The 13,257-nt window shown below is 38.4% G+C and overlaps 1 protein-coding gene across 1 annotated transcript; it reads left to right on the top strand.

Annotated features, from left to right (window-relative positions):
- The first annotated feature begins 417 nt into the window (after positions 1 to 417).
- LOC114657586 (hyaluronidase-5-like) lies at positions 418 to 9,958 on the top strand. Its single transcript, XM_028809491.2, has 3 exons — positions 418 to 1,385; positions 7,480 to 7,569; positions 9,498 to 9,958. Exons 1-3 carry the CDS (start codon positions 435 to 437, stop codon positions 9,834 to 9,836), a joined length of 1,380 nt encoding a protein of 459 aa, XP_028665324.1. The 5' UTR covers positions 418 to 434; the 3' UTR covers positions 9,837 to 9,958.
- Positions 9,959 to 13,257: the final 3,299 nt, after the last annotated feature.

Below are 13,257 nucleotides of genomic sequence, written 5' to 3' on the forward strand. Positions count from 1 at the left end.
TAAACCCAGAATCTATCATTAGTTCAGATTTCTTAATTTAGCTTTAACACTTACGATTTGCAAAAACGATTGGTAAATGAATGATTGAATGGAATGGAGAACACAAAACATTGCTGGTATCTCATAATTGTAAGTCACGTAGGAATGAAAGATTGACAGAAATTACATTTTTAATTTGAGCTGACTACTTAGCATCAGTTGTTAAGGGAAACCAGTTATAAGCTTTAGAATTTGCATTAAACAGTATGTGCTTGAACAAAAGCTTAATGAGATAGGGACCAGTTACTTGCAATCCTAATTGTATCAGTAAGCCTGTAAATCAATGAATAAATTAAAGATACAAAACAAGAAAGCAAAATTGCAGTTATGCCTGTGCTGAAAAATGCCTTTTTTTCTCTTCACAGGTATTAGTAAAGTTCCATGTTTAAGCAGTGATGGATGAATATCTTAATGATGTTGCAAAAAATTGTGTTAACTTCTTCTTTGTGTCACATTTCATGTTAATGGCAAACATCTTGGAGTGTATGCATTTGCCCCAGACAGCTCCCCCTCTGTTCAACAATAATCCGTTTATTGCTGTCTGGAATGCACCTACAGAATTCTGCCAGAAAAACCAAATTGATTTAGATATGGAAATCTATACAGCTGTTACCTCACCTGCCAAAGTCCCTGGCCAGCCTTTAACCTTGTTCTATGCCAACCGATTAGGCGAATATCCTTACATAAATGAGCTGACAAAGGAGAAATATTATGGTGGGTTTCCACAGGAGGGTCACCTGAAAGGTCACTTAGCTAAAGCTTCTGAAGACATCCAGTTTTATATTCCTTCTGCTGTGACTCCTGGTTTGGCTGTCATTGACTGGGAGGAGTGGAGACCAATATGGAGCAGAAACTGGGGTGAAAAAAAAGTCTACATTTTACATTCCATCACTGTAATGAAGAAACAAAAGATTTCCTGGTCTATGGAAGAACTCTTTTTGACTGCAGAAAGAGCCTTTGAGACAGCAGCTCGAAAATACATGGCTGAAACTCTGATCCTTGGTCAAGAACAGCGACCTTATCAACTGTGGGGCTTCTATTTGTTTCCTGACTGTTACAATTATGACTACAAAAATGCCAATAAACCTTACACTGGAAAATGCTCTTCTACTGTCATGAGCCAAAATGACTTGCTTCATTGGTTATGGGGCAACAGCAGTGCTCTTTATCCTTCTGTATACTTGTCAATAGTTTTAAAAAACTCTGAGAAAACGGCTCTCTTTGTACGTAATCGTGTCCAGGAAGCAAAAAGAGTTGCAAGACTTCATGGAGGCCTCCAGATACCACCAATTTATGTGTATAATCGACCTGTTTTTACAGATCTTAACTCTGAATTCTTATCTGAGGTAAGTATGGTCTTTAAAAAAAAACAAACTTTGCCATAATATCAAAATAGTTGTGGTAGACATAAAAGACATTGTGAAAAATTAGCTCAGTGAAGCAGAGCTAATTTGACCGCTGAATATCTGTATTTAAACATAAGCTATTTCAGATAGGACTACTGTATATCTTATTCTTTCATCTTATTAACCAGCATGACCCATTCCTCATCCAAATCTGTTAATATAAATCAAATTCAATTTCATTTAGTTTTGATTATTAATTTTCTTCTTTTATAATGCTTCTGTGGATTTCCTGATCCTCTGTCTTCTTTGCTTATATACACTTGCCATTTACATTATCGTACACACCTTAAGTGAACCATTAGGTTCTAAAAAGGACTTGGGTTCAAACTACTGTTCAGGATTTGCATGTTCTCTAAGTGTCTGTGTAGATTTATCTTTAGGTATCTGCCTTCCAAGGATTTGCGTCTTAGTTTGATCAACAAACCTGCACTGCATGTTATGACAGATGGTTCCTTGCAATGGACTGTCATCTTGTACTCGATTTTTCCTTCCTTGCCTTGTTCTTGATTTTACCTAGATAAGACTTGGCCCCTGTTGATCCTCATTTAGAATAAGAATGTTTAGAAAATGTTTGAAAGGGTGCATACAATCCATCTGAGAAGGTTTCATGCAATACTTGGACTATGACTTTTAACAAATGAAACAATGTCATTCTAGATTGAGTCAATAGTTAGTTGCTCTGACTTCATGAAGGATGTGCTAATTTATATTACCGCATAGTTGAATGGTGTTTTTACATATGAAGGATGTGCTAATTTATATTACCGCATAGTTGAATGGTGTTTTTACATATAACACCACACCGACATTTATAATAAAACTTGTATACAGTCTAAACACCACCTTGGAAAGCACATTTTTCGTTTTATTAGTTGCCTCTGCCATCTTAACGGTTAAGTTTTTGTATAAATTCTGCCATTTCAGGTCTTTATTTCATTTGCTGCATATTACCAATCTTGTAATTTATGGGGATAGAACCTAAGGAACTTGAGAAGTTTGCAGAGCATATATCGTGTTGACATACATTTATGCAGGAGACTGTGCTGGACTTTGGGTCTAAGTGTTATCTAGGTGGATGCCATCTAGCAGTTTTCTAGGTGATATTTTTACAATGACAGTGCTGCTGCCTCACAGTAAGGAGACCAAGGTTCACATCCCAGGTCCTCCCTATGTGGAGCTTGCATGCTTTCCCTGTGTCTGTGTTTTTCTGCTCCAGTTTAGTCCCACTGACCAAAAATATGCATATCAGGTGAATTGGCGATGCTAAATTTTGTTCAGAATGTATTTGGTATGTGGGTATGTATGTTCACCCTGTGATGGACTGGTGCTTAATCCAAGGTTTGTTTCTTCCTTGCATCCTATGCTGGGTGAGAAATGCTCCAGGCCCACTGCATCCCTAGTCTGGATTAAGGTGGTTAGAAAATTACATGACGTCTATGCTGCCTCTCTGTATCATAAAGCAGCCTCATATCACATTGTAGAACACTTCTGTGGACTTCTGAGATCTATTATATTTACAGCTCATTCCATATCTCTCTATTATAAAAGAAAATCTTGAGACGAGACGAGACTATTGCTGAGATTTTTTCAAGTCCTGCCCTCTTCTCAATCATTTCCGGTTAACGGCCCACGCACACGGTCCTCTCACCTCTCATTCATGTGAATACTTTTGTCAGACACAGTTCCTGCACTCTCAGCTGTTATAAATTTTTTAATTTACCTCACTTTAAGTTCCCAATAAAAGAAGACTTATTATGTCTAAATCTAAATGAAGAATTTCATCCCGAAGAGTTATCAACAGAAGAAATGAGTACACGGGCAATCCTAGCACCGAGATTAATTAAATCAAATGAATTAACGTGAAAATTGTCGATCGGTTACACGGCAAATTGGTTAAATGCATATCAATAGACTATGCTGAAACAGTTGGTGGTGACTGTACGTTATATGAAAACATCAACTTGCAATATTCCGTAGAGTATCTACAACCATTAACACTGTCCGTTCTTCCACCAGCCGAATTACTGTTGAAAGCAGGATGTATCATAATGTTATTGCGTAATTTATGTATGAGTGATGGGCTATGCAATAGGACAAGATTAGTTGTATTCAAAATTGGTTGAACAATTCTGACATGTAAAATTTTAACTGGCAACAAGAAAGGTAATGTAGTACATCTTCCGTGGATAACATTAGATACCAAAGGAAATGTTTATATGCCATTCGTATTAAAACCTTTACAGTTTCCCGTTAGAATAGCTTTTGCTATGACAATTAACAAATCACTGGGACAAATATTTGAAAAAGTTGGTTTATTTATTAGAGAGAAAGAAACGATATTCACTCACGAGCAGTTACAGTACATGTTGCGTTGTTACTATATAAGTCCAAACACAGAATCAAAATTCAAATATTGTTTTTACTGAAGTTTTACAGTTAAAGTGTAAGTTTAAAAAGTATTTGCATGTTAATTTCAAAGCCAAGCAAGAACGAAAACGTATAACACAACGAATATCTCTAAGGCATGGTTTATACTTCACGCGACGCATGCTGCAGCGGACGCTCCTGCTACGCAAGCGTTTTACTGTTTATACTTGTGCGCGTACTTTACGGAAATCTGGAGGAATCCACCAGGTGGCAGAGTGAGATATTATCACGGTGAGAACAGGTTCAGTTTTGCTGTGTTGTGAATTGCCTGGAACACCCATTAAATTCTGATGACACCTTGCTGCAATATCTCTGAAAAGGTTGTTTAATGATTAAATCCATCAATCCAGTGATTTGTCCATTCCAGAAAGCACTGAGCACAAGGCAGAAACAATCCCTGGACGAGGCATCAGCTCATCGCAAGGTGAATACAAGCACTCACATTCACTAGCGTCATTTTAATGTCACCAAATCTGCATATCTTTGGAAGGAAACCGGAGCACACTGTGGAAACCCAGCAGGAACACATGTAAACTCCAAGCAGGGAATACCAGTGACGTGACTCCCTGCGAGACAGCAGTGCTCCCACTCCGCCATCGTGTCACCCCCAGGTGTGTAATTATTAACAGTATTCATTATTTAAATGAAATTAATGATTTATCTGTAAAATGTAACATACATACTTTAATGCATTTCATCATGAAAATGATATCAAGTATAAATATTAGGATTCTAAATGTGCAGAGAGTTGGAATATCATACATTTAATGTGTTCTGTGTGGCAATCTATTGCTGTTTGCCACTGCTGTCAGGTCTTGAGGTAGCCCTAGAAATAAAAGACGGCACAGAAGACGATATGTGAGACTTTTAAAATGTATCGTGTCATTACGATTGGGAATATGCGACGCTTGAATATAAAAGCACTACAAATGCATTTGTATGTCGGCATTTTGCTTCACCACATCGAATCATTCATCAAACATCGAAGCGCGCACATCAACCATGTAGGATCCGCAAAGAGGCTTTCTGTCACATGTAGATAGTAAACAGAGACTCTGACGTCACATTTGAACTTTTAGCACACTGTGTCCCCCGCATCGCGTTAATTTCTGCGGACCTGCTCAGAGGACGCGTCAAATGAGCGCTGGGAACGCATGGCAGCCATGATGCAGGCACATACGCATTCTGAGTGTGAAGTATAAACGAGCCCTAATGCAACATGAAACATAATTTTCTTTCAATTTATTATGTTTTACTATTTATTACTATGGTTAATTACTCGCTGTAATGTAAAATAGTTAGGTCTATTATGCATATGTAACAGTTCCCATGAAAATAACAATCTGTTTAAAATGTACATCCGCTACCCCATACGCGAGTGGCATAGCCGCGAAGTGGCTAGCGTGTAGCGCCCGCCCGGGGGTTGGCAAGCTATACCAGCTTTGGAAAATTGCTGTGCAAATGAGGAGTTCATCTTTAGTAATGTAGAACATTCACAATTGAATGTCAGTGTGGATCCAATGAAGAGTCACTTTTGTTACCCCGACATCTTGGAGGGCTTACATTATCACAAACACTGAAGATGTGATCAACAAGAAAATTTTTCCATCAAAGAAATATATATATACTAGACATTAAGCCCGTTACAATAATGGGCGCTAGAACAGTAGTGCATAAACATTAGTAGGAACAGTCTATATTAAATGGCAAGGGACCTTGACCTCATTCTGTTTCTTGTCTTAATTTTTGTCTTTTTTTTGTCAAAAATATTTTTGCAAGAAGCCTAAAGTAAAATAATAATAAAAATAAAATAGAAACGTATATGACAATACAGTAAGTATAATTAATATTACATTTATCTTCTCCTCTGTGATTGATGTGCTGTGTCTGTTTGAAGATCTCCTATCCTGCCTCTCTTTATTTTAGCTTGCTGCAGCGTCTCTCCAGCAAGTACTGTGCAGTTCCCCAGCAAGTATTTTAATCTGTGCTGGCGTGCAGCTGATTATTGTATGTGTGGCGTCTCCCCAGCAACGGATTTTATGTGCGCGAAAATAAATCCACTTTTAAAAGTCATCCTATTGTAATATCATGAAAAATCGTATATTTAGGAAAACCCCTTCAACGACTGACACTTTACACTTTACCGGGCCAAGCTTCTTAATCACAAATCTGACATCCTCAGAGTGAACACTTGCACAACAACAAAACTAATCCCACCTCTTTGGGGAAGCTGGTCTCCGCGTCTCAGTACCCGATTGGATTTTTCGTGCCTTATGTTTTAGGTGTTACCTCATTTACCGAAATCCGATTGGATCGGCCGTGCAATATTTTATAGGTCCCGCCCTCTCTGTCTTGTGTGACGCGTCAGGCGGCCTTTGAAGCATCTGCTAGAGGTTGGTGACTCTGCCACTCATTCCACCCTTCCCTGTACTTCCGCCTTATCTGTAATATGCATTTAATTTTCTGTCACAACAGTGGGCAATCAGCAGAGTCTCCCCAGGAACTGATGTAATGTGTGGCGTGAAGCTGATATTCGTGGCTGTGACGTCTCTCCAGCAAGTACTGTGCAGTTCCCCAGCAAGTATTTTAATCTGTGCTGGTGTGCAGCTGATTATTGTATGTGTGGCGTCTCCCCTGCAATGGATTTTATGTGCGCGGCCGCGAGTACCCAAAGACAGAAGACACACACACATGGACACATGGACGTACACAGGGATTTTATTAAAGAGGATGCTAGTAAATTTGATTACACTAAATCAGAAACCATAATCTTAAACCCAGTGGCTGCCAGGATTTGTTGCAAGGCATAACCAGTTTTCTGTCAAGGGTTCATAATAGAAACCTAAAATTCTAATCAAAATCATAGTTTTAATTTCTTTTTCTTTTTTTTGCAAAAGAGGTTTTGTTTTATTTTTTTCACTTGAGTACAGACAAAGAGTTCCCACAAACACCTCACCCTTAAATAAGACTTGTTATTAAGTGATGAATCCACGACAGCTATGGTGCAACAGAGGGTGTTGTAAGATGCAAAATGCAACATGAAACACAGAATTACATAATCATAAGGGTAACATAAACAAACAGACACTGTAAAAATTATTACCCCCTGCTTGGAAGTTTTCACATTTTTTTATTTTTAAATAACTTTGAACCACAATGAATTTATTGTGGCTTTTTTGACACTGATCAACAGAAAAAGACGGGTTAATGGCAAAGTGAAAAAAAGATGTCTGCAAAGTTGTCTAAATGAAATACTTAATTGACCACATAAATATCCCCCTCCTTCAAGTCAGCGTTTAGTAGACTCAACTTTGTCTGCCGTGACAGCCTTGAGTCTGGGTGGGTTGGCCTCATCTCTATCAGCTTTGCACATCTGGCCATTTGTCCCCATTTTTCTATGCAAAACTGCTCAAGCCCTGTCAGGTTGCAGGGGGATTGTGAGTGAAAATCCATTTTCATGTCCAGCCGCATTTTCTCAATTGGATTGAGACCTGGACTCTGACTTGGCCACTCCAGAATGTTAACACACTTAATAGGAAGTCTATATTGATAGAAATTGAGAATCAGAGGGGACATGTTTTTCACAAGTGTGCCATGTGTTTTGCAGACAGACCTTATCCACACTATTGGTGAGTGTGCAGCACTGGGTGTGGCTGGTGTGATATTATGGGGTGCATCAGCAGACTACAGTATAAAGGTATGTGTATTTTGTGCCCTACAGAGTTCATGTAAAAAGTTTGCAGTTCCTGCAAACAAGAAAGCTTTAATGGAAGTGTATTGGCAACATGAGAAAAAATAAACAAAGGAATGAAATAAAAAAGCAAACATATTAAATGAATCACAAATGGCAATTGTTTATTATTGATCTAAAAATGACTGAAACATATGAACTAGATATGATTTCAAAAACTAACAAAATGTTACTAAGTGAGCTGCAGAAATGTGACTTTCAATTAGCACTTCCTATATGCATTTGCACTGTGCTTCTATTCATACCAAAGGATACCACTCTTAATTAAGATAGTAATTTACCTTTTTATGATTTTGAAATTGTTTCAAATTATCCTCCAGTCTGGCACATCTACTACACTCAGCTGGCCAATGTGAATGGGTGGTAGTACACAGTCCATGGCACAGCATTCCTCTCTAACACAGAGAACTAGAAGCAAGCCTTTCAGGAGACAGCAAGATATGAAGCCATTTTCTTAATACTAGAGGTCATGTTCTTAGTCTAACTGTCCTGTTGGGCATATTTACTTCAACTTTATTTTGACTTTATTCCTTAACTCTTCACAGTGTCTCTCCTCCAAAAGTGTCTCATACTTTTCTTTGGATAGGTTGACAGATGAGATTAGACAGGAGTCCCCGTGGACTATGATGTTTGCTGATGATTACGATCTGTAGCGATAGTAGGGAGCAGGTTGAGGAAACACTGGAGAGGTGGAGATATGCTCTAGAGAGGAGATGAATGAAGGTCAGTAGGAACAAGACAGAATACATGTGTATAAATGAGAGGGCGGTCAGTGGAATGGTGAGGATGCAGGGAGTAGAGTTGAAAAAGGTGGATGAGTTAAAATACTTGGGATCAATCGGATTTCAGTAAATGAGGTAACACCTAAAACATAAGGCACGAAAAATCCAATCGGGTACTGAGGGAAGGGCGGAATGAGTGGCAGAGTCGCCAACCTCTTGCCAGGGAAGAGGAAAAGAGGAAGGCCTAAGAGAAGGTTTATGGATGTGGTGAGATAGGATATGCAGGTGATGGGTGTAACACAACAAGATACAGAGGGCAGAAAGATATGGAAGAAGATGATCCTCTGTGGTGACCCCTAATTGGAGCAGCTGAAAGAAAAAGAATAAGATCAGCACACCATATGAATAAATAACTGTAGTAATCTCCTTGCCTACATGAGTGTCCAAATAAAATTATGCTTTCAATCAGAGGATTCTAATACAGGAACATTTTTTTGAAAGAAATCTTTACTTTGATTATTGAATGTGCCACTGCAATTAAAAATTAGATACTACTAATAGGGTATGAATATGGTAAGCTTCATGAAGTCGTATCCTTCATTTACGTGATCTGGTCACTTTGCTTGTCAATTTTGATATGCTCTCCAATTCAAAGGCTATTTCCACACGACTACAATTTTCATTTAAAAACAGCATTTCTAAATGAAAACAATCTACGTCCAGACAAGCATCTCTGAAGTATCTCCAGTCACCCTAAAATGAGCAAAACAACAGATGATCTAGATATTCGTCTACAATGGGCTTGCATGCATCACAAAAAAAAAAATCCTTAAAGGGATGGCAAATCCACCAGCCAAGGGATTTTTTGCAAAACTGTAGCAACTAGCAGATTATTTGCCTTGTGCTGATGTATACAACATTGAAACTGTACAAAGCACATTGCCCCGATAAGCAGACTATTCCATCCTTCCATTATAAAGGCTTCCTGGCCAGGATAGGGTTGGTGGTGCCAGCCAACTGATGTCCTCTATGACAACAGATAACAGAATATTATGTTTGTGTGTTTACAGTAATAGAGTTTTAAGTCTGAATAGTTCCTTAAACTAAAGTAATTGTGTTATATGTTAAATCTAAACATGCTTGTCGTTTCAGAGATCCTGTGAAGAACTGTCCAAACAGCTGACACAGATCCTCAACCCCTACATTGCAAATGTGTCTGCTGCAGCCAAACTTTGCAGCAACCTTCTCTGTCAGGGTAAAGGAAGATGTACAAGAAAAAACTACGATGCCAGTGATTATCTACACCTTAATGCTGCTAACTTCAAGATACAAAAGAAGAGGAATGGGAAATACTTTGCTGTTGGTACAGCCAGTCCTAAAGATCTGAGCGACATGGCGAACAAGTTTACCTGTACGTGCTACGTGGGAGAGAACTGCCAGGCTCATTTACCAGCTCACATTCCTAACACACAAAGAGTCATACCCATATAGTATCAGGCATTGTTATGTGTCATCAAACTCACAAGGAGTCCTGCCTGGTTTGTCTTCATTTTGTAATCTTAAAATGACATACTGTCAAGTAATTACTTGAAATGTTATATTCAGAAGTGTGCTAGACTTTTATTTGATTAAGAAGAACAAATGAATGACCACTGAAAAAAAGTTGCTTTGTGGTGCTATTACTTATAAAATAACTTTCATATGACTATGATCTGTAGCTTGTATTCAATACACTCAAAAGGTTTTTTGCATGTCGTCTGTATCTGTTCACGTCGCTATCTTCCAACTTTCTGTTGATCAGATGCTTTGTGTTAACTCTTTGTGAAGGAGCGTGGGTTTGTGTGAGTGTTGCTTGTGCAGTAGAGCAGCGTAGTGTTCATGGTTGGGTCTACTTTGTGCTGGGCGCTGCTGAACTATGGGCTGGAGAAAACAGGTCATAACACAAAGGGATGGTTAAGTTACATTATAAAGAAACACTTTCATGGTCTATTTTACAAAGAATTAAATCTTCAGGAGAGTTACTCAATTCCGTCTGGCTTTCAAAGGATTAAAGTTTTAAAGGGCAGCCCTTAATAAATATATTTTATTCAGATCCCCTTTTTTAATATCTAAAGCTTTCTTTTTGAACAAAACTTTAAAAGGTAATCCTGCCATTTTCTTGAGCAATAGTGAGAGTGAAAGGTTCAACTTTAAAGTAGATTAAGGTGAAATGAAAAGCACTCATCCAAATAGACTTTGATGTTTATTTTACTTAGTACTGATTTTGGAGTTGCAAGCAAGGATCACAGCTGAGTCATTTGAAAAATGTTGACAGCCCCATATGGAAAAGAAAAATATTGCAGTAATGAAGAGAATAATGTGTATTTACCTCCAAAGGTAGTTTTTGCAAAAGGATTTTGAAATGTTATATAGAAGATTTTTTCAATACAATTTGCAAAGTAGAATTCTGACCTGAGTATTGTCTACATTGTATAGTTGTAAATGTGTTCTAACATAATAAACATTTCAGTTAATTTAACTTTTTAAAAGCTCAATAACATACTTACACCCTTTATAAAGCTTCATGTACTGTGTTTACTGTACTGTATGCATATATTGTGACCACAATGGGGGACCACTGGGCCCCAAATCCCAGATACAATTAAAGTAAAGGTTGTTAATTTTTACATGACCTTCACTAAACAGGGTGGTGGTGGCTCTGAGGCTAGGGATCTGTACTGGCAATCAGAAGGTTGCCGGTTCAAATCCTGTAAGCGATTCCACTCCATTGGGTGGGCCCTTAAACTGCAATTGCTCCCTCCTAGATATGACGTTAACCTGCATCCATCCCTGCAAGCAGGCCCTCCAACTTACAGGAAAAACTTGGGGGTTGGTGGCAGGATTTACACTCCAGCCACCATAAAAAACCTCACTCCATTCCATTCCATCTGAACTAGTGTGGTGTCGAGGTGTCACCAATTGCATGGCTGCACTCAGGTCCTAATCTGGGATCCTGAGGTGGTTTGTCATGTGGTGGATGTGGCAATGTGCTGTATTAGCACATGCTCCTAACCTCTTTCTCTTAACTAAACAGACAATTACAACCCAAATTATAGTCACCACAATGTGAGTTTAGTCCACTGCTCCCCAGCCCTAACTCATTGGTCAAGGCAAAGCAGCTCTTTTTATCATTAACCCAGAAGTACTTCTGGAGCTATGACATGGTCCATGAGAAAGTCCCAAAAAGTAGGGACTATATCTTCCTTCAGAGACTCCTGGCAGCACCACCCTGACCCAACAGGCTGAACTCCAGGACTCAAACTCCCATGCTGCCCTGTAGGTATCCAAAGTGGACCTGAATTCCAGGGATGCTACCCCCTAGCATATCAGGGGATACAATTACCACATGTTGCCGTCTCCACCAATTGTTCCAACGTTCTGGATTCCTGTTCCCATTTGGTCAATAAAAACTGTTCTTCCATTCTCTTTTATTGTGCTGTTCCATCCAGGTAAGGAATCATACCCTGGGATACCTGCCCATCCCCTGCAACACTCACAATATATAAATGTTGGCACCCCAACATTTTCCTGTGGGAACCTGCAGCGTCTTATTCGACAACACTATATTAAAAATGTTAAGGACTGTCTGTCTGTCATACAATTTCCTGTGAACTACTGAGGCTAGAACCTTGATCTTGGTTTTACTTGAAAACGTATGATCTGAAGAACCCCATAATAGGAAGAAAGACAAAGAAGAGCTGCAACATCTGCTGAAAGTTGCACAAAACAAAAAACAATAAGCAGACAAAATGCTGAAGCACACAGACAAGCAAAATGTAATCCTGAATATAGCCTGATATGTTCTTGATATTAAAAAAATGAGGTTGCAGTGACCTGGTGGCCAGTTTGCTGGTGGCTAGAAAAGTTTATTGTAACAAAATCACAGTCCCTGCAAGCCCATCTATAGCTAATCCACCAAGACACAGTACATACATGTTCAGAATTCATTATCAACTGAAAGATTGCCTTTATTGCTCATCAAACATCAAACTTTATTAAATGGCAATAAAGAATGGCAAAGTTACCTGTGCTTGTGTAATTACAGCAAAGTGATTACAAAACCAAATGATAACCACAGTAATGGCAGAAAGAAAAAGAACAGCAGTGACATCTGCTGAGTATCCAGAATATCACAAAAAGGGAAAAAGTGATTAAGAATGTAAAAGGATAAGAAGACAAGACATTGAAGCACATTAATAAGAAAAAGGAAATCCTGATTATAGAGCAACTGAGCAACTGAGTAAAACACAATGGCTCATAGACATACAAGACAAAATCTACGATACACAACCCAGGAATGCCCCAGACACAGAAATGCACAGCAACAATCGAGAAGATGATGATGATGATAATAATAGTAATAATAATACATTTCATTTATTTAATGCCTTGCACCTTTTTAACATCCTACACAGCAAAGCTAAATTAGTGATGTTATCAACATCATGCTATATTTTTTAATGTTGAAAATTAACAAATATGTTGGCAAAGCAGGAAAGTTTCACTTGCTCTTGATGAGCCAGCAGAAGTAATAAAATTCATTAGGGAACTGAAAGAAGTAACTGTCACCTATGAGGTCTTACATTGTAAAGAATGGCGGAGAGTTTCCTGTTATTTAATCTAGCCTTTAGCAGCCTTTGACTTTTAGGACTGCAGGTCTACTGTATGTGTTTTACTGATTAACCAAATAAAATCATTTTTAGAAGCCATGTGCATGCACTTTTTGTTTTATATCAAAAATAACACTTTACTTCAGTTACTGTGATGAAAGCAAAACCTATATAAAACTTTGAACTAAATAAGAAAGGATCTGGAAACACAAACAATTTCTTTGTTCTTCAGTAAACACGTCATTGGCATGAAACAGTTTCAA

Source organism: Erpetoichthys calabaricus, chromosome 1 (assembly GCF_900747795.2).
Source record: "Erpetoichthys calabaricus chromosome 1, fErpCal1.3, whole genome shotgun sequence".
Taxonomy (NCBI): domain Eukaryota; kingdom Metazoa; phylum Chordata; class Cladistia; order Polypteriformes; family Polypteridae; genus Erpetoichthys; species Erpetoichthys calabaricus.